The following is a 25,194-nucleotide window of genomic DNA, read 5'->3' as shown; positions in this document are numbered from 1 at the left end:
TACCGTCTTTTACCGTTTATCAATTGAAAATGAATGTTAAAAGATTGTGTTGTTAAAAGATCATATTTGTTGGAATATTTTGACATTAAAATGAAATATTTTGTATATTTCTTTAGATTCAGATACCCTAGTATGGGGCATAGAAGCCCTTGTGATTGTGGAATGATGCTGAATGTGGTTCAGGGGTGTCTAGAGAAAATCTATTAAAAAAACATATATTTTCATTAAAGTGAGAGATTAGTCTACCAACTAGTAATTTTAGTCTTTCCTTATCCATTCCAGACATCTAATTAATTTTCACAAAATTAGAACAGAAATTGATTTGTTTATTATTAAAGGCTCGTAACATGCTGATTAATAAAGATACATTTAGAAGGGGAAACGTTTTGGTCTAAAAGGTGCTTTGAAACCACGTTAACTCATGCGGCGTTTCATGTCTACACACATGCAGGGAAAAGAGGCAACGCATGCAGAGCAGGACAGGGCAGAAATAATGCATGCTTGGTGCTAGAGAACATTATTCAAGATTACAGCGCAGAAAGATCAGAGCTGTTGTCCACATCACTGTTGTTCTGTAGCGCTCTTCACTAGAGACGATGAGAGAGCGCAACAGTTGCCATGAAGTCTTGCGGTGCGGATGGAATCAATCTGGTGTCTGACATAACCTTATTGTTAGCAAGGCAGCTAGCATTAGCAAGTTCATCCAGTCTGACCCTACTTTACCACTGGCGCGTTGTGAGCGAAGCTGAGTTTTCAATTAATTCCTATTAAAGCCGAGCGTCATGCTCGCAAGGTGGATCGTAGGATTGGCAGCGGTGCGGAGCAAGCTCTCTGCTAGCGCTGTGAGCGCCTTTGAGCGGATTTCGTCCACCCCAGTGGAAACGCAGCCTGAGAAAGCCAAACTGCTTGTATTTTAGCGACACGCAGTAAATATAGAAAATTCCTCAAAAGCTTATCGTGGACTTTATTGTGATAAATATCGATATCGCTTTATCGCCCAGCCCTAGTTGAGATGTTTCTTGCTTCTATCTAATAATATTAAGTTGATTTCACTCAAATTAATATTCAGTTGTAAATAGTAAATTCTCGATTGTAAATACATGTTTAAATATGTTTAACGGTGTTTTCAGTCACTTTCCAAACCAGTAAGGTTTGAAACATATATCTCTATATGTTTTCAACGCAATTAGCTAATACTTATGACCCAAATTGTTATTCCAGATATAGATCTTTTTCATATATCGGTAGATAAATGGTAGTATGCCAACACAAAACTTGAAATAAATGAATTTGTTATAGTACCAGTTGATATTTTATTTGTAAGACAAATTTTGAACAAAATCCAAATCAGCCATCTTCCATTTCTACAGGCCCAAATAACTAAAATGTAAATATCTGAACACCGATAGTATTAAAAACATGTGGTATTTGAAAAACATATTACTAAACGTACCATATGTAACTAGAATAAACCAACAATGCGTATATGAAAACCTTCTTTCGATCTATAATCAGTAAAAGTGAATCTGGTGTTGTGAAGATGTGTAATACAAACAGTTCTCGTTCACTACGATCCATGGCGCTATCATCAGACCGGTGATTTTATAATAGTCTATTAAAATGACATTGTCTTAGCTTTAGTTGCAATAAAATGTATTTTACAGTGTATCTATTTTAAACAGTTTTTAAAAAAGTCCCTGACAACACACGAGCAAATGAGAGTTTCATTTTTCTCTGGAAAACAATTCTTTCAACATATACAGGCGGTTTTCAGACCTTTAATCACCCGTTATTGCAGCAATTAAAACCCCCACAAAAAAACAGCGGATTCAAAAAGGCTGGTGAAAATCATTTCTAGATGTACTTTATTTGGTTATTTTTTTATTTATGCTCAAATGTGGGGGAAAAAATTAAAGAGTTCTTAAGAAAGTATTTAGTACTTAAGAAAAATCTCAGGATGAAGAAAAAAAACAAGTGGGGGATGCAAGAAACAGTTGTTATTCAAGCCAATTCAGTAGTAATGCATTGCAGATTTCACAACACTTCTATAAGGTGCCATGAGATAAACAATACTTTTACTGCAATTTCAAACTCATTCATAGAAATATGATGCAGTGCATTCAAATCTAGAAAGACATTTTGGAAAATACCCACTTTGAAGAATATGATGTGGAGATTTTACAAATCATCTTCCACCAACAAAATAAGGTAGCACAATTCAAACCAAATTGTGTAACTGTTCGGGTTTTCTCCACCACCTTATGGAAAAAGGAGCCAGCTCCCATTGTTTTACAAATATGCCATCAAAGAAAACAGAACACTGGGTAAATATATACATTGATTCTTAGTTACAGGCTTACAACAGAATAAAACAAGACATCAAAGGGAATTTAAACTGAGTGGTAAGGATTTCCAAGTTGCCACTCAACCCACATAGTGCAGAACCTCTTATTGACAACAGTTTTATTCGGTCTACACATTTTCACATCTCCAACACAATGCCTTCATTTGGATGTTATGAAAGCAGACTGGGATACATTAATGCTGGATTATTGTAAAAGTGCATATGTTTAGAGGATATCAAAATAGGACAAAAAAAAATTATTCTCAGTTGAACTCAATTGAAAGCGGGAAATCAGATGTTATTGAATTTCAAAACAAAAACACATGCCATTAACAAACTGACATTTTTATTGGTCAAACACAAAGCCAATCATAAAGAAGTTAAAAACATATTTTTGAATGTGCATTGTCTGTGCAGTAGCTCTAGATGGCAGAAGAATCCTGTAACTTTTGAAAATATCAGATAATGAACATTTTTTTTATTCACAATACATCATTTATAGGGAGCATAAATTGTGTACATTATCGTTGCCAGGGATATGTAAAGCACAGTTGCATGTCAAATTCAATAAAAGGATCAATGTTAAAATGAAGGACAAAACTAACATGGCTATTTCCCAACACTGAAAGCCATTTAAACACTATATAATAAATACAACCTGACATGACAGCCATGGGAAATTTGCTATGCTTGTTTTGGAAAACCCAAGCAAACAAAAGAACATGTTAATAGTACTGCTGACAAATTCAAGTCAAATTCTGAACATCATTTGAACAATGTCCATACATCATCCATTTCTGTTATTGATTTCAAATCAATGCAAATTTTATGCAGGAACATGGTAGAGGTCAAAGCTCATTTTTAAAAGAAATGACAGAAATTGGATTTAGGACAGAACATAATGCGTTTAGGAAATGCAACTTGCAAGGTAAAATTAATAATTAATCAAATCAACGAAGATAACAATAAAGTATCTTTCACACATAGAAACCATGATTGCTTCATTGCAAATGTTTCATGATGCTACACTGGAGTTCATTTCACAACATTCCCACAACCTTCATCATACTTGAGGCCTGATTTACTAAAGCAAATCTTTAGCAAAAGCAAAAATCAGCAGCATAGCCAGTGACAAGTCACCACCTCATGGTATTGTTTTTGCACACGCTAAGAATTGTAGCACTTCAGAGATAGCTTTAGTAAATCTAGCCCTTGATAGGAAAAATAGATTAATTAGCCTTAATATTATTCAGATTATTTAGGAATCAACTTATATAGAACAAAAGCTATCGTCATTTTAAGATCACACTGACTAAATTCAGAAGGTACTTTGTTTTGTTGTTTTCTGTCAAGTGGAATGATTACATAAGACATGAATTTTCCCTCATCGCTCCTTCAAAATTTCTAAGGGATCATACAAATGCAGCTATATAAAATGAGATCTTGATCGCAAAACTTCAAGTCTGATTTAATGTCTTATCCACATATAAAGGAATTTAATAATATTAAAACAGGGTTCTTTAGAACAGAGAAATAAAAAGTGCTTATGCTGTATGCGACTCCATTAGAACCGGCGCAGACACTTCCGTATGCACAGCCTGAATGGTGGATTTCAAATGTTGTACAACAGCAGTACAATGGCAGTTGGAATGCTCCGAGATCTAGCACACACTTGATTCATTATGGTTTGCCAACAACTCACAGGAATCAGACAAACAAAGAGAACAGAACATCTAAACGACAAAATGAGTTCAATCTCAGTCTTTGTGCCCAGTGCTGTGTGGCTTCCCCATATGTCCTCGAGCGTGCAATGCACCAGCAGGTCCTCTAGAGGGCGTATGCGGGCCATATGATCACACGTGCAGCATCTCCATACTGTAGTCCTCTGTCTCTGTGTACTGGGAAGAGTTTGTGTCTGACTGTGCCGGCCCAAATGCCTCTTTATTCTCCAAGTTTGGCTCCAGGAGAGAGGGCTTTTCAAAAACATTCTTTTTACAGGTCTCTGGGCGATTCTGCACATATATTACTCTGTTGTAGGCCTTGAGTCTCCTCCATAACTGGATGTAGACCTTGCATTGCACATACATAAACACCAGTCCACCAGTGAAGCCTATAGCCACCACCACCAGTTTGGTCCAAAAAGGCCATTCCAATATCCCTGTATAATAAAAGAAAAGGGAAAAATCCACATTAAACCACTGTAATTATGCCACATAAAATGTGCGTTTGGACAAATAAAGGGATAGTTCACCCATAAAAGAAAATTCCATCAACTTTTTTTCCCCTACACCACTGACTTTTTAATATGTACAATACACATCACATACAGATAACTTTATTCCAGGATCAACATACTGTATGCAGCAACCCTAAAACAAGTTCAGGCTGCAGCAACAGCTGTAAATTGCCTTAACATCGAGTGACCCCACTTCTACTTCTACAAACATGCCTCTGGTAAGAAGACTTGAAACCTGTTTGGGTTTAAATAGTAGCGTCTCTAGTTTAGTTATATATGCAGCTTTAAAAAAATTCATTCATTTTTCGCATGTCAGTGCGCAGATAAACATGTCAGATATCCACATATGTGGATTTTAAGACATTCCATCAAAAGTTGAAAAACACGACAGTTATTTTGAATAACTTTTAACATTAACACACATGTTGGTCATTTTGCTCCATTTTAATATAAATTGTTATATTTTGTTTTTATATCACTGTACAATAAAGTTCTATTCATTAACATTGCTATTGCATTGCTAAATACATTCTTATATTTTATATTCACGGTGCATTTTCACATTCAGGATCAATGGGTTCATCCAAAAGCTGAAAATATTTTGCTTTCAGAGGCTTTATAGTTAGGATAAAAATAAGGTACATTTCTAACTGTTCTGAGACCAGTGCAGATAGACAGCACACTAGAGGTTAAGTAATTTACTAAATAGGGAGCAAGGAGACATCCTTCTATGACATCCATTCACTCCTAACATTCCAGTCAAATGTTCAGTTTCAGGCTGTAGATGATGTTTGGACCTCTAAACATGTTTGGCAGACACGGGCAATGGTAGTCCGCACATAGATTCAGAATTTATAATGTATAATTTTATATAAGCATGGTTTGCAGTGCCTGGATAATTCTGGCCATTATTTAGAATCTGGATTAATTATGCTAATTTCTGATGTAATGTCTGTAAAGTCTCAAAATCAAACCATTTGAATTTTTTAAAAAACTGAATTTCAATAGCTTAGTGTTCAATAGCTTAGTGTTGTAAAATTTCACAACTTAGTCCTGCTGTCCACATATGTGAACATATATTTTTATGGAAACTATTTGCTCTAGAATTAAAAAAATTTTTTTTGCTCATTAATTAGGTGGAACATGCACACAGCAGTCAAGCTCCGGTCTCAGGAGGTTAAAGCAATATTGCATATGAAGTGATTCTGGAATACAACATCTAAAACATATGTCACACAACGAGCAAACACAGGAACAATTATAGCACTGGGATGCAAATACAGGGGGCTGGATAATAGTCCTGATATCTCAATCAATGTTTCAGGTAGAATGGGTCATTAGAAGCACAACCTAATGGGGCAGCAATGGATATGGGGCTATGCTTTGGAACGTAAAAACAGCTTTTTAACCCTTGACCATTTTACCAAATAATGACTCATTACTTAGCTGAGAAGTAAACAGTGTCAAATGCCAATTTCAGAGTGAGACGTGATAACAGCAGCTAAGGAATTCCAAAGGAATTTCCAGAGAATTTGACTGGCACAGAACATACAGTATCTCACAAAAGTGAGTACACCCCCTCACATTTTTGTCAATATTTGATTATATCTTTTCATTTGACAACACTGAAGAAATGGCACTTTGCTACAATGTAAAGTAGTGAGTGCACAGCTTGTATAACAGTGTAAATTTGCCGTCCCCTCAAAATAACTCAACACACAGCCATTAATGTCTAAACCGCTGGCAACAAACGTGAGTACACCCCTAAGTGAAAATGTCCAAATTGGGCCCAAAGTTTCAATATTTTGTGTGGCCACCATTATTTTCCAGCACTGCTTTAACCCTCTCGGGCATGGAGTTCACCAGATCTTCAAAGGTTGCCACTGGAGTCCTCTTCCACTCCTCCATGACAACATCACAGAGCTGGTGGATATTAGAGACATTGTGCTCCTCCACCTTCCATTTGAGGATGCCCCACAGATGCTCAATAGGGTTTAGGTCTGGAGACATGCTTGGCCAGTCCATCACCTTCACCTTCTTTAGCAAGGCAGTGGTCGTCTTGGAGGTGTGTTTGGGGTCCGTATCATGCTGGAATACTGCCCTGCGGCCCAGTCTCCGAAGGGAGGGGATCATGCTCTGCTTCAGTATGTCACAGTACATGTTGGCATTCATTGTTCCCTCAATGAACTGTAGTTCCCCAGTGCTGGCAGCCCCAGACCATGACACTCCCACCACCAAGCTTGACTGTAGGCAAGACACACTTGTCTTTGTACTCCTCGCCTGGTTGCCGCCACACACACACTTGACACCATCTGAAACAAATAAATTTATCTTGGCCTCATCAGACCACAGGACATGGTTCCAGTAATCCATGTACTTGGTCTGCTTGTCTTCAGCAAACTGTTCGCAGGCTTTCTTGTGCATCATCTTTAGAAGAGGCTTCCTTCTGGGACGCCATGCAGACCAATTTGATGCAGTGTGCAGCGTATGGTCTGAGCACTGACAGGCTGACCCCCCACCCCTTCAACCTCTGCAGCAATGCTGGCAGCACTCATACGTCTATTTCCCAAAGACAACCTCTGGATATGACGCTGAGCATGTGCACTCAACTTCTTTGGTCGACCATGGCAAGGCCTGTTCTGAGTGGAACCTGTCCTGTTAAACCGCTGTATGGTTTGACCACCGTGCTGCAGCTCAGTGTCACTGGGGAGGGTAAATGGCTAATTGGGCCCAATTTGGACATTTTCACTTAGGGGTGTACTCACTTTTGTTGCCAGCGGTTTAGACATTAATGGCTGTGTGTCGAGTTATTTTGAGGGGACAGCAAATTTACACTGTTATACAAGCAGTACACTCACTACTTTACATTGTAGCAAAGTGTCATTTCTTAAGTGTTGACACATGTAAAGATATAACCAAATATTTACAAAAATGTGAGGGTGTACTCACTTTTGAGGGATACTGTATATCTGTGCTCATCTTTCACTGGAAATACAACTAGCCTTTGAGCTATTTACATTTTCTTGCCTGTCTATTAAAGAGCATTTTTAAATGTCAAGATCAAGTGTGTGGAAATTGCCATGTGCCAAGTCTCTAAATGTTACGGGTCTGCTCAAGCACAGGGCCTAGATCAAGGAATAATGTACTGCTTTCGGACACTCCGTATGTCAAGCCAGGATGTAGCTTAATCCACCTGACATAATTAACAGAGGGCAGAGAATGAGGTTAGTGCAACATAAGATGTACTTGAATATTATATTGCTGGGACCAAATGAAAATATCCAAGAATCTGGCACTTAAAAACCTGCACTGATTGGCCAATAAACTGAATATTCATCTGAATATGAACACTATCAAAGTCTATGGTAGTTATAGGGTTGAGTACTAATGCAGATTTACTGATTTGATTTTGATTCACAAGCTTTCGATTCAGATTCATATGGGTATTTTTCAGTTATAATGTCCCTTTCACTTACATATGAAAAAGTCTCAGAGCGAATTCTGTAAATAATACAGGGGACTTTCTAACAAGATACATTATGAAATTAGTAATTTTACAAATTTTATTTTATAAAGTTATCAATCTATCAAATATATATTTATTTAGTTGTTCATCATTTAGGCCACATTTTGGCTTTTTAAAAAATAAATAAATCTATGTATTCAATCAATAAATTATGATATTATATTGCATATATTATTTTTTGTTATGTTTATTAACAGGGGCGTCGGACTGGGGGGGTAAAGGGTACCGAGTACCCAGGGCCCGAGGCAGGGGGGGCCCCTTAGAAGTCAGTTTTCTATACATACATATTTGGTACGGGGGCCCAGCAAGATGGTTTGTACCCAGGGCCCAAAATTTGGTGCTACGCCCCTGTTTATTAATTGCATAATTTGTATCAATTTACAAGTATTTACACTGATTTGTTGAACACATGCTCAAATCGGTACTGTCTCTAAAAAAACCTGCCATTTCTGTAAAGTGTCTGTTGATGAGCGCATATCAACGATAGAGACTCAAATGGTTCTCATTTGTGCCATGTATGATTAGAATTAAATGTTTATTTGTGTTGTATTTGATCAACAACTGATTGTAAAGAACAGAAAATTAAAAGAGACAATATTCAATGACAAATGGGTTGCATGGATCTCGTCTTTGGAGACAAGGAACAACTCTTGACATGCAGCAAAAGGATCTCGCTGCTGAATAATTTACGTATATACAGTACAAAATTACTGGTGAGAGAAATGTAATCATTTAACGGGCAGTTTCCAAATACATATAATTTAGTCCAGTGGTTCCCAATCCTGTTCCTGGAGGCCCCACAACACTTGTTGGACATCTCCCTAATCAAACACCTGATTCAACTTATCCGCTCGTTAGTGGAGACTCCAAGACCTGAATTGGGTGTTTAAGAAAAGGGAGATATACAAAATGTGCAGTGTTGGGATGCCTCCAGGAACAGGGTTGGGAACCACTGATTTAGTTGCATAGTGTAAAATTTGGTTACAAATGCGAGTGATTCCTCTCACTGTAGAAGAGTGTTACAAAGAGTAAAAGATCATTCTTGGGATTTAAGCATCTATATTGATCAAATGAAGATTGCAATGCAGCAGGAAATCAATATTTTTACCCTGCCCTGATTACAGACAAAGTATAGTCCTGATTGGACCCTCCCATGCATTATGCTGATAACTAGAAATTTGCCTGAACTCTATCAGAATAGTTTGAATTTGGCATATTTATCGAATTCCAAACTGGCCTCAGTCCAATGAAATGGAACAATCGGTTCTTTGTTCCAAGCATTACCCTCGCAGTCACATGTACAGTCTTGTTCTCTTTAATCTTTTATGCTTGAATATACCCATAAATAGACTGAAGAAAAAAAAAAAAAAGTGGCTAGACTGTGATAAGTGGTCATCAAGCCTGAAATTGCCTTTGTCCGGCATATTCACAACTGACAGTGTGGGGCAGACGCACAAATTGCATTTAGGAGTGTGTTCTGGCTGTAAAGCCTTTATTCAGGCTGTGACTGGCTTTCATATGCTAGTGATGATTGATGTAGAGTCTGTAGGAGGGGAGGATGGAGGGGGGAGTGGGAAGGGGTTCAGCCATTTGAACCCTCAAAGAAATAACTACTGTACATTAAGAGGATAGAATTGTAAAAGCGTTTACCTGGTATTCTCCCGGCTGCATGATTAAAAAGAGTTTGTTACTATTGTACTATTGGCAAAAGGTGAAGCACTTACAGTGGTTGGGGGTGTCATGTCTTCGAATTAAACTCTATTGACAGCATTTATGGCATGATGTTTAGTACCACTGAAAATAATTGACATGTTTCTCAGTTTAATTTTTTTTTTTTTAAAGCCAAAACTGCAGTTACAGTAACATTTACAATAGAAGTCAACAGGGCCAGCATAATGGAGGCATTGAAAGCCTAAATGTTAAGCTCATATTGTTGCTACAGCATTTACAGTATATGAACAATAATGTCCATCATTTCAGCTGTAAAATTGTTCAAATCATCCACTTTGAAGTGGGACTACTTTTAGTTACGTGTTACTGATGTAATTCCTGTGGGTTGTGTTCACTCATCACATTCCTTTCTGATATCATTATTTGTGCAAAAGTTACCAGCTTCATATCATCATAACAACGAAGTTGAAAGATTGGATGATGGTGCTTTCACGTCATTCAGACTTGTAAAAAGTATTTATGTCTTCGCAGAACTCATAATTAAAGGATTAAACATTCGATGCACCGAGTCATGTGACAAAACAACATGGCGCCGATCTCAGCCTTCTGAGATCTTGTCTTTGTGAAAGTTTTTACATTAAAAATTGTTTGAGTCAAAAGTGTAGAATTTAGTTGCATCCGATATGTCAGTTTAAAGGGGTCATGACATGAGGACATATTACTTGATCTTTTGACATATACAAGGTCATTGTACTATTAAAAACATACTGTATGTTTCAGAACTGAAGACTTCCACCTTAATAGAAAAAGAAAATGTAAACAAAGCTGATTTAAATGTTTTTCTACAAAACATAAACATGTCTGTGACCGCTTGATACATATCTCTGGCAACATTATTTTTTGCACCCCTTTTCTCCCCAATTTGGAATGCCCAATTTCCAATGTGCTACAAGTCCTCATGGTGGTGTAGTGACTCAGTTGCCTCCGCATCTGACACCATCAATCTGCGCATCTTATTAGGTGGCATGTTGAGCGTATTACCACGAAGACGTAGCGCATGTGGAGGCTTCACGCTATTCTCCGCAGCATCCACGTACAGCTCCCCACATGCCCCACCGAGAGCGAGAACCACACATTATAGCGACCACGAGGAGGTTACAAAAACTAAAAGATGAATTCCTTAATTTATGTTCTGTAGTAATCAACATTATGCCATAGATGCTGTGGGTAGCACTTAACTTGAATTGAACATAAAACAAAAAAGAAAGCTACTGGAACCTCTGACTCTTTTGCCAGGCAAAATGTATCCTGAACACATATTGCAGCATGATACAAGAGATGAGAAATGGACACGGCTAAGAAAGTTGAAAACATTCTCTATAGAGTATATGGGTGCATGCACTGCGGTCTAATAGGTCTCTGACTCCGCTCAAGCCTTTACCATGGAAGATGAAAAAGTTAATGGTGTAACCATGGTAACAGTGATCAAAGATCTCCTTACAGTTCTTGGACAATGAAGTGCATGTGAATGGGCAATTAATGGTAGGAGCAAATCAGTAAAGTGCTACTGCCAGAGACCAATCAGCATAAGGGTCGCAGTCAGCGATATAACTTCAAAAGGATGTGGACACTGAGTGCAGCAAAAGGGATGGAGCACAAGCTTTGTACAAATCTGTTACAGAAATCAAATCCATTGCTATCTTAGATATATTCAACGGAGAACCCACCCGGTCCCTGTGCTCCACAGCTCGATTGGTATCGATTTAATGGAGCTTGAGGGGTAAACTGGAAATCACCTCTACCATGAGCATACCAACTTGTCCAAAAGGGTTTTCTAAAATGAGACACCAACATGCTGTTTAAAAACCGGAGTCCACATTCAGAATCTGAGATTCTAATAAAACAATTTAATCCTGGAAAAATCTGAAATTTTTATGAATTAGAAAAATGTAAAAAGAAATATGATGACATAAAATCAACAACAAATATTTAAGATTCTGCACTATTTCTAGGTCACTAATCAAATAATGAAACTGTGACATTACACCTTTTGTACAAAGGTGTTGACATGGTCAGAGTTATTTGCTTGCGCTGAAACATTCTCAAATCATGCTGCAATGACATAGACCATCAGGTTTTGCACAAACTTGTAAGGTCCACGGCAGCTTCAGTGCATGCCATCATTAAAGCAAAAGTAGGTCATACCAAATAATAAGAGAATTGGAAATTAAGTGAAAAACTTACATGAGTGTTATACTGATAATACACTTCAATGTGCAAAACAGCAGCATTTTCACATGTGGACTCAGACTTTTAAATGGTGTTCTACATTTGAAAGAAAGGATAAATCATCTTGGTAGAGGACAAAGACATTATGATGTGCCTGACAAAGACAAACAGCAGTCAGAGGGATTCAATCACTCCAACAACGGAATAATCCAGTGAGTGTTTTATGGTAAATGGGGGATGAGGAAATAGGAATGCAGGTAGACAGTGCTGGATGAAGTGGGAGAGCAAAGGTAGTTCTGGATTGGCTGAGGAGATAGGTGGGCGGAACTAACCTTGTTTGATCTCCTCCGCTGTGCGGTCAATGAGGACGTAGAGCGACCAGACAACACAGGTGATGGCGATCACGTGGAATGTGACTGAGAACATGATCTTTCTCCGCTCACTGGCTGTCATCTGAAGCTTCTCCCACTGCACATAAAGAGATGTGCATGTGCACGGGTGTGAGAAAGAGAGAGAGAGAGAGAGAGAGAGATAGATTATAAAAACAATTATATTGTAAACAAAAAATATTTCCAACACTTCTTTTCTTGCTGTTGTAAAATAGCACTCCATACACTTCAGAGTCTAGTACAAACAAAGCCTTTCTGCCCAATAAATATTTCATGCAACTTAGTGAGTGATCTCCAGGCTCTCTCTTTAGCAATTCAGTGCCGGTCTCAATGTCCAACAATGACCCAGGTTTCAGCTCAGCATTCACTACCACTTTAACTAGAATAATATTTTATTGGCAATAACTTTTCCTTTTTAAGTCAACATAAAATGCCATTTGCAACCCATTTTTCAATGAAAAAACAAGGAGGGCAGGACTTAATAGAGTAAGAGTACAACAGTGACCGCCCATTCCCATGAAGCATTGCAAATTATGTAATCATAAACGACAGAACACAAAACTATTGACTATAAATCATTGATTTAAGTGGGAAATGTTTGAAGTTTACTGCAAAATATTCAAAAATATACCTGTACAAGTTGTTTGAAAGAGTAGGCAGGCATCAATCGCAATGATTTATGGGAGTAGATGGTCATTAGAGGTCGACTGATATACAAGTTTTACCAATTTATCTGCACTGATAGTTGGTTTTTGGCAAAAAAACAACAAAAAAACAACACTCCAATAGTTTGTTGTTTTACATACCAGAATGTAGGGGGTGAATGGAATGCATCTTGAATCAGTTTTGGAGGGTATTTACACTTGGTTACTTCATGCGTTTTGCTGATCGGATTGCTATCTGATAATGAAAACACCAAGTGTAAATTCCCTCCAAGATGGATTCGAGACTCATTCGAAACTTGGTCAAGTGTAAATGCATCTGGCTGTTCAAGCTACATATGCAAACTTTACTCAACCCAAACAGCGCTACGTCAGCATGGGGAAAATTTGAAACATAACAGCTGTTACAGAGTATTTGCATAGGGCTCACATCCTGCAATAAATAATAAAATATGAAACAGATGCATGTTGTACGAGAGACATAACTTTTTCTTCATTGATTAGATGCAGATTGATGAAGAAACGGAAACTAAACACTGAAAATAAGTGCAGCTGACGAGCATGGCCATGGCTGAACCACGACAAGCCCTGTGAGGAAAAATACACAGCGCATGAACACCGACACCTGCGCACAGGGCAAAGTCACTTGGAATCGAATGATAAATCTTCTCTTTTAAACTCGCTGCCTGGCATTAGCATATTAATTGTTATTTGGATATAGCGCACAAATCTAAGATTGGATTTTATTATCCGTTTGGAAACATTGATGTGGCCAAGTGTAAATGGAATGTGCTTATTCAATCAGGTAACAGTCAGATCAGTAAAAAGGCATGAAGTGACTGAGTCACCCCCCGTAGTCCCATTGTAGGAGGGGAGGGGTTGAAAAGTAAAAGGAGGTTTTCACTCCAGCTGAAAAGTTGTTAGGAGGTCACGCATGTTATTGCATATTGATAAAAGATTATGGACACAATTTTTTATTTGAAATAACATGCACTTATTAATAGTACACTTAAAACCACGAGTATGTATTCAATCAATTCGGATTTCATGTTGACTTTAAATAAAGTACAGTCTTTAATCCATTAAATTATTCAAATAGAAACGTGATAAATTTTGAGCTTTTCAGTTGCAAGGGTACAGTACATTTTCTAAAAACACCTGGCAACTAGTTGGTAGAGATTTTTTTTTTTATAGGAACAGAAGAAATACTTATAATGGGCACATCTAATCTCAAAAAGTTCAAACAGAGAACAGCTGAAATGTTTCACATTTCGGATTTCTGTAGAATGACACCCTGACTATTTTAGTTTTGAACAATTTATCACATGGTGGCCTAATAATACATTCTCAGAAAAGATGACAGCGCTGAATCTGATGCACAAACCCACAGAGAGCTAAATTAAAGACTAGGAAAACTAAAAGTCTTCTCTTGAAAAGCTCTTTCCATGGCAAATAAAAAAGCACAGATACAAATCTCTGTTTATTTGAGATCTGATCCACACCCTTTCATCTGGAAGGATGCTGACATCAACGTAAGTGCCAATTTACAAAGATGTTCATAACCTAATCACAAAAGACAAATCAAGAAAACAGAAAACAAACCAGCAGCGTGTAACAGTTAATCAATAGCTACGATTATATAAACAGATGCCTGTCAACTGTCATATTGACCATAACGTCATGAGTTTGTGTCTCGTTTCATCTTGATTAACTTGCAGACAACTAGAGATAACACTCCCCTAAAGCAGTCTGCTAGAGCACCATTTCTATGGTGACACAAAGGACAGCTGTCCTAGAGATGTCCTATTTTAAGCCCCATTAGAAACACACAGCATCAGAAATTTAATTAAAAAGAGGAAGCAGTGGACAATATAGAAAAACATTAAAGTGCCTGGACTTTTATCGTGTTCACGTCACTCAAAAACAATTCATTGGAACAATTCATTATAAAAACCTCTTGCTGGTTGCATGGACAAACTTGTTTTCAATCATCTCAAAGATCAACTACTGCATTTGCTCATAAACAAATGTAAATTGCCCCCTTATGTAATGCTCAGACTCATGTGGCTTATATTTCATTTCAATAATAATAAAAATGTTGCCAAATAATACAGTTCACTAGCCTAACTGTGGGAGATTTATGTTTGCTAAACAATGCAGCAACTGAAAGTGATTGAAAGTATGAAATACCATACTGTATATTTATAGTTTACTTCAAAAATGTATTAAAAAAAATACCAAGATAAATGTAAACAAGTTTGAGTTTAGGGAGACTGACTTGATTACATCATTCACAATGAACCATGGGAGTAGACTTCTCTGATTGGTGGATCTCTCCTCAGGATTATGGGTAGTGTAGTTCTTCACTGGGAATGTAACAATTGAACTATATACTCATGCTACTATTGCTTAACTTCCGAGCTCATAATAGGGTCTATCTTGAAAAGTTTATACAATACCTCAGAAAATGTATTCCTTTACTGTGAAAATGAATGGTATTTTTACTTTCGTAAGCCTACTGCTGCACTTTATACAGAATTCAACTGATTTACAGTCACAGGTGTGTGTTTATCAACTATGGAACATTGGCTTCTAATGTGGCACATCCAATCAGAATGCAATTCATTTGAATTATTATTTTTGACAATACTTTGCAGAGGGCTTTATGTAGTGCGTTTGTTCCTTGGTTTAAAGTTTGGAATGGCATGCATGTCAGTATGAGCAGGCGGCTGTGGACATTTCTGGGTCTGTGAGTGTGTATGCATGCATGTTTGTAATATTACCTTGCGGAGTGGCTTGAGCTTGGTTTCCATGATTAAAGTATATTTACAGAGCTCACAGCAGCGTGTGTCCGAGCTCTTGATCCACTGCTGCAGGCAGGACTGATGGACATAATGCAAACTCCCAGTGCAGTGACAGGGTGTGATCAGTGGACTCTCATCATCCCCCTCACAGTGACAAATCCTACAGAGAGAGAGAGAGAGAGAGACTCTGTCATCATCCTAAAACCACTGCAGAACAACATTAGCCAAAAGTTTTTCACAGTTATACTAGTCTTAATTTAACTTTTTTGCCAAATGCAAGTAAAAAGTGGCTTTGTCGAATAAGTGTAACATTGTAATGGTAGTTACTTGCCAGTTGGCAACTTCTGCAGGAACTGCAACAATATATTAATTAAATCAAATTGTAAAAATGATCCTTGCTGAGGTAAATGAGGCAAGCGAGTATTTAGGAACTCCATGTGATGACACATACGTGGAATAATCCTTGCATTAGGTCGGCAAAAAAATATTAGTAACAAAATCACAATGTGTGTTTTTTTATTTGTGCCATTTCAGAGAGATGGAGGCCAGATTGTACTATGAAATTCTGGGAGATACAATGACCTGCCCAGTTTGTTACAAACATGCAAGAAAGAAAATTGTTAAATAATCCAGTCCTTACTGAAATAAAATTAGTTTTAAATAAAACTATGCAAAATACTGTTTAATTGTCAGCAAGACATTTTTATGGCCGGTAAAGATTCTATATTCACTGAGTGATGTCAAAAGTTTCATTTTAAAACCTGGTTATCATAGAAGCGTCCAACAGCACTTTAAATCACACTAGCTGGTGGAGAGGGAAAAGCTGTTCGTTACAGTTTGGGGAAAGGGTTTGTAGGAGGTGCCCAGAGGAAATTAAGAGACACACAGAGTGAGAGACAAAAAGAGAGGTGAAAATACAAGCAACTTGTGGCAGCAGAAGAAAAACTTCCCACATTTAAAAGTATTATACCCCAAGGCAAGGGTCCCCATAGTGTAAAGAGATGGAGCAGGGACCCCCTGTTACATACAGAATAAAATAGAGCATTGCGCATTTTAAGCATGGCCTATAATAACATGCAGACATTGCGACTTACAGCGTATTTAAGGTATACATTTGATCAGTTTGTGTGTTCCCTGGGAATCGAACCCATGACCTTGGCATTGTTAGCGCCATACTCTACCTGCTAGTTTGTTAAAATGCATATACTGTATAAATTGCAAGTCATATATTTAAACCAATGCTAAAGTTCAGATAAATGTTTCATAGCATAAATTTAATTATTTTATTTTGGTTTAATAGATTTGAAGTTTTTCACAAAATTAATAAGGGGTCCATGTTTCCTGCCATGGACCCCCTGTTGAAGACCTCTGCCTTAAGAGATTAAGAGTACTTTTGACAAATATGTTTAAAATGATATTATCAGCCTAGAAAAAGCTGTTTTATTCTACATAATGTGAGTCGCCCCCTCATGGTGGCTGTCATTTTTAGATCATGACCAGTCAAGCACTACAAACTTTATCTCTGTAATGCCAATATTATCAGACACGGTCTTTGCAGAACAATTTAATAATTGCTGACAAATACAGCAACAAACAGGGTATTTTCAGATATTTTAAATATGTTATTTTCAGGTGACAGTATAAAGTCCAAGACCACTGTAGTATCTACATTATTCCGCCTTGCTCTGATGGGTTCCCTTGCTCTCGCTCTCACTCCCATGCTTAATAAGCTTAGAGGTCAGTTGGGAAAGCATCGAGTACAAACAACTGCACGACAAATGTCAACATTTATATTATGAAGATCTGCCACTGAGGCTAGCAGAAGTTCAAAGAGAATCAGAGATAATTTCACAACACACTGGTGCTGGTAGATGCGCTTGTAAATGCGCTGCAAATGGAGTTTGTGAAAAACACTCAGTGCAGTGAATTTGTCTTTTAGGACTAAGAAAGTGTGACTTAAATCTGCAGTGTGTAATTTCTGCACCACTAGCAGCACCAAACGGATTGCAAACGTAATGTTTCCAACAGATTTCCCTAAAACTGCTATTGTTCGAACAAAAAGTTATTCCCGCCTCAAACTCTATTTGCCACATTATTTGTCAGTCAGACGGTCTCTTAATGTGTCCAAGTCAGGGGTGCTCATTACATAGATCGCGATCAACCCCAAGAAAACCACTGGTCGAAAAGGGAAAGGTATATAAACTACACAAAAATCTTATCTTAATTATTATTAGATTATTTAATTAATTACCTTATTTCCTTATTTCAGCTCCCCTGCGCATGGATTTCCGAAACGCAGTATGGCAAGGAAAGACTCATTCATTGATAGAGTTAGGTAAATGGGTGGCGTTAGAGTTGGGTTAGATTATTTGACAAATGAGGTATCGCTTTCCTCGTGAATATTAAGGACCCATCCCCATACTATGTTTTGGAAATTTGCCCACACACACAGCCTGACTGACAGATGCTTTCTTTTTCTGTGCCTGCTAATCTGTCTGCGTTAAGATGCTAATGGCTGATACGCGCCATACAGACCTGCCCATATTAATATTAAAATTGAATATTAATCAAGCAACAATAACAACAAATCGAGACTATTTATTGCTCTTGGCTGGATAAACTTTAGTAGCTTTAAAAATATGAATGTATTATAATCATGCAGTGAAAACCTGTAATCTATTAAGTTTTATGGTAAATTAGAATAGTTTTCAAATTTCTGAACTTATACTTGAATAAATAGAGCACCCCCGCCGTAAGTCAAAGATCTGGCTTTGTGAGGTTCTCAAAAGCCTAACCTTGGTGATTTTTTATGTCTGACAGAACCACAATGTAAATAGATGGCATAATGGCTACAGCACACTGCTCAGTCATTGTAATGGATCTAACAATCATCCCTTCCGGCTGCGTGATATGGGCCCTATAAATGTTAACAAGCTGCCGGGGCATAAACACAAGAGAAAATTGCTTCTGTGTCAGCGTCGAGAGACTTTTCAGACTGAATGACCAGGATAATGACTATTTTCAGATACGCCTGATCCAGTTAAGGCTCTACAAGATTAGCAAACAGCACAGACAAAGAGAAAAACGGAGCCCGTCACATCTCCATCAGCCGACAAGCAGCTTTACAGTCTGAGCAGTGTGTAATAACTTCACTGCGAGCTGAAGGGAATCAACTTTAATGGACTCCTTTTGTTTGTGATTACTTGCATATTACCTGACAAAGTTATGATTCATGTCCCCCTCTCACTCTCACTCCCCCAAGTATAATCAAAATATATGAATCCCATCACACAGAGCTAGATTAGATCAAATTAGAATAGAAAAACTCAAATTACCATATTTAAGATACTCTATACTGCCTTTTGAGGAGGTTTGGCCCATGGCTCATTCTGTGACCTGCTGTTCTACAATAGCGAAATTGTCATATAAGACGGACATTTCCCTCTCGATAACGCTCTTTATAGCACTTTATTAGGGTGAATACAGTGACCGCCAGATATGAGACGGTGAAAGGATGACTTGTCCTGCATTAAAAACTGCACTGAAGAATAGGTGATATGTGGAAAGCTTGAAATTAATTAAAGTTATATGCACACAAAATAGCAGGTAAATGGTGATAAAAACTAAAATAATATAAATTCTCATTTCTATACATTACGATTTCTTAAAATGCATTTAAGCATCATTATCAAAATTGTATAGCTTATTCTTTTTTTATTAATTAATGCCATGTACAATATAAAAACAACAAATAAAAAATAAGGACAAAAGATATTTAACTTATATATATACTATATTTGAATTAACTAGAGCAATACAAAAGGATATTCCCTTTATTTAGCTCCTGCCTCCACTTTTTCCCCTCCTCCCCCTTCCTTTGTTCTATCTTTCCCCTTTTTCTTTCCTCCACCTCCACCACTCCCACCCCCATCCTCCCCACATGCAAGGGGACCAACCAGATACACACCACAGGCCAATTCTTCAAATGGAAGCTCCCACCAAGGCACATGTGGGTGGAAGGGTGATTTCCCACCGTTGAGGAATCTGGTGAGACATTCTGTTGATGCAGGTTTACCACAGCAGGTACCCAGACCATGCTGCCATAGCCAAGTCGTACCATGTCCTATGACCCATAAGCATCGTCCGTAGTCATTCAGAGTAGTCATACATGTCATATAAATCAGGCCCCTTTTAGCTATAATGTAAGGTTGGACCAGCAGCGTGCACCAGCCAGACGAAAATGACCGGCAGGGGAAGTGAATGGAAAGAGCAGGAAAATCAACGATAGAATTAATAACCACAACAATAAATGTACCGATAATACTACTAATAATTAAAATGGTTGTCAAATTGAGAAAATCCATGATTTTGTATAATCTATGAGTGAGAATACAATATATTTTGTGTTTATAGAGGATGATTTATATATATATATATATACACACACACCTAATAGTAAGATCAATAATAATATGCAACTGTTATAGGAAGAGAGAAAACAAAAAGAAACATGAAATACAACATTTAGAACATTATATCATATACAAGAAACAACAATCTCTAAAATATTAATTGTAGAGGATTTAAAGAGTAATTTGAGTAATACTCAGGCAATATTTGTATATTATATATTAAACTTATACTTCTTGAAACACATTAAATAGTGCAGGTGTTTACATATACATATGTGAGTCTTCAACTCACCAGCTAGGTTAATATTTAGGGATGAAAGAAGTGGAGTGAAGATTTGATTACATTTATGACTGATTTTTAACTGTAAAATTAAAAATAACCAAAAATAATAAGCATGAATCAAAAAATAAGCGCAAATACAAAAATAACAAGCATGAATCAAAAATGTAAAGTACGCTCCAAAAAAAAATGTAAATAAAAAAAAATAGAAAAATTAAAGTAAATTCATTGAATTGCAAACAAAATCATGTTTTCCTTGATTATAGTACTGTTTTTTTTGTGCTCTGTGACAATTTTGCTCATATTTAAAAAATTTTGTACGCTTGCGCTGTATTTTTCCTTGCTTTTGTTTCCAAGTTCTGTGCTGGATTTTCCAAAAATTGTGAGTTATATAAATCGGGGCGTTTTGCATCCCTATTGGTCCACTAGTTCTTGATTGACAGCTCATTCTCTAGCCAATCATTTAAAGAGGGGAGGTGACATCACCAATGCAACTACGACGGCTGCTGCCCAATATTATATTATTTGTGGTTGATAGATACGCTGCTTGTGTCTGTTTTGAGTATTTTCTGCCAGCTCTAGCTAACAATGTGTTGTCTGAGTAGGCCATTATCATACTCTGTTACTTAATACTCCATTATTTAATACTTCCTTGTTTAGCCACCGATGCCAACATAGGATTAGTACATAACGGCACATTCAGCAACATGGAAAAGCAGATCAAGTTGGGTTCTGATCTCACGACTAAATTGGTACAGCAAGTAAAAACATGCAAACATCCACACCAACCCAGCCTTGTTTTAGTTTTTTTTAGATATGCAGCCAATAACCTACAAACAAGGAAGTATTAAATAATGCCTAAACTAAAGTCTCTGCTAACTAAATTCAGCTGACTCGATACATGTGTTAACGGAGTATGATAATGGCCAACTCAGACAACACATTGTTTCCTAGAGCTGGCAGAAAATACTCAAAACAGACACAAGCAGTGTATCGATCAACCACAAATAATATAATATAATATTGAGCAGCAGCCGTCGGTGTTGCATTAGAGTGATGTCACCTCCTCTCTTCGTATGAATGACTAGATGAGCTGTCAATCAAGAACTATTGGACCAATACTGATGCAAAATGCCCCCTGATTTACATGAAACTCACAAGTTTTGGAAAATCAAGCGTGGAACTTGCAAAGAAAAATACAGCCTACACGTACAAAATTTTTTAAATATGAGCAAAATTGTCAGAGCACAAAAACAGTAATATAACCAAGGAAAATATGATTTTGCTTGCAATTCTGATGACTTGGCTTTCATTTTTCTGTTGTTTTTTTTTTTGCAGCATATTTTAGATGGGTTTATATTTTTTTATTCAAGCTTATTATTTTGATTCACGCTTATTTTTGGATCCGTGACCACAATACATTTGATGGGATTTTTATCCAATAATTGTTTTCTTGGCGATAGCTAGAGACAGAAACTGTGGTGTTGGATGTTCAGGAGGAGGGTTATTTTGAGATGCATCACCTAAAAAAGGCATAATGATGGAAAATTAGGGATTCTGCAATTCAATATATCTGATAGCTTATTGGTAACATCTTTCCAGAAATGATCAACAGGTGGGCATGACCAGAGTGCATGAAGGTGTGTTAAGGTTGCAGTAGGTGCATCTGTCTGAAGTTACTAGTCCCATTTTAAACATCTTGTGTTGTGTAATGTGTGTTCGGTGTAGTGTTTTATAATGAATTAATTGGATGTTTGTATTTGTACTTATGATGATGTTCCTAAAAACTGTTTTACAGAATTCCTTATCTGTAATGATGTTGAGATATTTCTCCCATTGTTTAACAGATGCTGGAGTCTTAGTATCTATGGATGATATTAGATTGTATAACTTAGCAAGTAACTTTACATAACTACTGATTGATTTAGTGCGTTCTATAAGTGGTGGTGGTTTTTCTATACTCTTATTTCCAGTTGTGGCTTTAATAGAGTTTCTAATTTGCAGGTAGTAGAAATAGTGTTCTATTCCTAAGTCATATTTCTTATGTCTTAATTCTGTAAAAGTTGTTACCAGTAAACAGGTTATGCAAGTGTGTGATCCATTTTATATTGTTAAGAGGTGTTTTGTTGATTGTAAAATCAGGGTTATGCCATATGGGGGAGTTGATGTGTGGTGTGAGCTTGTGTTGTATTAATTTATGTAATACAATGTATTAATTTGCCAACAAGCAGTGAGTGTTGTTCTAATCATAATATGGTTAAAAAGGTTATGCCGTTTGATATATGTGAATGAAGGGAGATCAGATTTGGTTATTTCTTTACATTCTGCCTGTTTAACTCTAGCCATAGGTTATGGATACGGTCACATTTTCATTTGCAAATATATTGTAATTGAGATACTAAGTAGTAGTGTTGGAAATTGGGTGCTGTTATTTTTTTATTTATTTTAAGTGTTTGTAAGCTTATTTTAGGCTTATTTTTTCCAGTAAAATTAGCTTATTGTTCCATTTAAGGATGTAAATTAAATCTTAGTTGGTTTCACTGGAGCCATGGTGAATAAATAGATTTTTGGCAGTATACACACATTTTAACTGCTGCTATACGACCTATGATGGAGAGTGGTCAGTTCATCAAGCGATTTAAAAATTCTTTGTTTTTAATAGTGGAATAAAGTTGAGTTTGAATAAGTCTGAGAGGTTCGGGGATATGTGTATTCCTAGGTATGTAATATTATTTATTGTAAATGTGTTCTGTATGCTAGTAGCGTGCGGTTTCATATTCAGTGGTAAGATTGTTGATTTGTTCCAATTTATGGAATTGTCTGATATTTTAAAATAGACGTTAATGAGTTTAATTGTTTCTGTAAGTGATGTCTTTAGAGTTTGTAAGAAAAGTAATATATCATTAGCATATAAAAGAGATTTTATGGTCAGTGTTATGTAATGAAATTCCATAGATATTTGGTCTTATTGCAGCAGCTCAAATTTCTATGAATAGAGCAAACAGTAATGGGGATATAGGGCATCCCATACGTGGCGCAACAGTTAAAGAATGGGGAACATTTTTATCTCAGATTTTGAAAGAGGCAATTGTTGATTGTTGGTGCCAGATGGGCTGGTTTGAGTATTTCTGTAACTGCTCATCTCCTGGATTCACACACACAACAGTCTCTAGAATTTACTCCGAATGGTGCCAAAAAAAACAGTGGCAGTTCTGCAGACAGAAATTACTTGTTTATGAGAGGTCATGGTTTATGAGAGGTCATGGAGAATGACCAGACTGGTTTGAGCTGACAGAAAGGCTACAGTAACCCAGACAACAACTTGTTGGCAGTTTATTATGACCATAGCATTTCTAATAAAGTAATACTCAGTAAGAATATATCCTGATAACTCTATATAAAGACTTGTTCTTGAACACTATAAGCAGAGGACTGCAAACTATCACACTGCTAATGTGGAACACAGTACACATGCTCTAACAGGAAGGAGAAACAGGGACTTGTTGGAAATGATTATGCAGGTGAAGGATGGATCACTCTAGAGGTGGAGCCCATGGGTAAGAATAGCTGAGCGGGAGTGAGTAAGCCCCACCAACCTGCAGCAATCCCCGGAGGGGAGCACTGATTCAGGTCGCTGTCCTCCTCAAGTGAACAAAGCGGAGCCCTCAACCCATCTACCTTTAGTTACCAACTGGACGAGTCCTCCTCGAACACATAATCTCCCACCTCCTCTAAACAACAAGACTCGCTGACCCCCAGAAGGGCACTAGATGACTTTGCTATATGTAAACTGGGGGTGTAGCTTCCCATTTCAAACACCTGAAAGCTTCCTGCGGTAGAAGAGCGGGTGAATGGAAAGAAGAGACGTAGGAAGTTAAGAGCTTCTTTGGAGGTCTGATTGGGGATGACAAGAGGGAGCCAGACAGTGCCCAGTCCTTGGAGAAGAGATATATTTTAGTTGTTGAAGGATGGAGGCTGAGATGGAAAGGGCGGAGGTAAGTTGTCTTTTCATTGAGGACTTTGGTGTGACCAACTTCAACAAGCTTGTCTTTCTCAAGTGCCCAGCTCCCCATCTGAACAAGTGCAGTCTATAAAGTGAAGACCAGTACACTGGCTATCCACCTTTTGGCCCACATCATTCAGAGACTTGGAGAACTTGAGACTGCCTCCCTCTGATTTTAGGATGACTGAAAGTTTAAGTAAATAGTGCCGTTCGGTGCCAAAAAAGGTCCTACTTTTGGGCTTGGTGGGAGAGTCCAGACAGAGTGTTGTCATGGTGACACTCTGTGATGCTGAGTTTTTACCGTTAGAGTTCAACAGTACTACAGTAGCCTGTAAAGTCTTCTATGAGCCCACGTCCTGAGCGAGGTCATGTGAACTGCATATGAGAGGAGGGGGTGGGACAGAAAGAGGAGGTGCAGAAACAGAGATGGGAAGAGAGAAAACGGACATAAAGAGACATGCAACATGCATTAGAGCAGTGATTCGCAACCAGGGGTACTTGAAGGGTCCAAGGGGAACTTGGAAGGATTTTGATTTTGCTTTATTAGACTTATAAAAAAGAAATAGCCACTTTCAAAAATATTAGGGGTGTCAATAGATTAAAATAATTTGTCACTTAATGTTCCTTTTCCAGTTTCC

General features: G+C 37.4%; 1 protein-coding gene across 2 annotated transcripts in view; it reads right to left on the bottom strand.

Moving 5' to 3' along the window:
• Nucleotides 1–1,776: 1,776 nt before the first annotated feature.
• The window catches only part of LOC127660780 (E3 ubiquitin-protein ligase MARCHF8-like), a 129,353-nt gene continuing 105,935 nt past the window's right edge, over nucleotides 1,777–25,194 (bottom strand). The window contains exons 4-6 of one of the 2 annotated variants that reach the window (XM_052151198.1): nucleotides 15,841–16,021; nucleotides 12,339–12,474; nucleotides 1,777–4,502 (exon numbers count right to left, since the gene is read on the bottom strand). In XM_052151198.1, the coding sequence (XP_052007158.1) occupies nucleotides 4,198–4,502; nucleotides 12,339–12,474; nucleotides 15,841–16,021 (622 nt within the window). In that variant the 3' untranslated portion in view covers nucleotides 1,777–4,197. The remainder of the gene's footprint in view (nucleotides 4,503–12,338; nucleotides 12,475–15,840; nucleotides 16,022–25,194) is intronic. The other variant, XM_052151197.1, reaches the window with a different exon arrangement.

Source organism: Xyrauchen texanus, chromosome 20 (assembly GCF_025860055.1).
Source record: "Xyrauchen texanus isolate HMW12.3.18 chromosome 20, RBS_HiC_50CHRs, whole genome shotgun sequence".
NCBI lineage: Eukaryota > Metazoa > Chordata > Actinopteri > Cypriniformes > Catostomidae > Xyrauchen > Xyrauchen texanus.
This window is presented reverse-complemented; position numbering and strand designations above follow the sequence as displayed.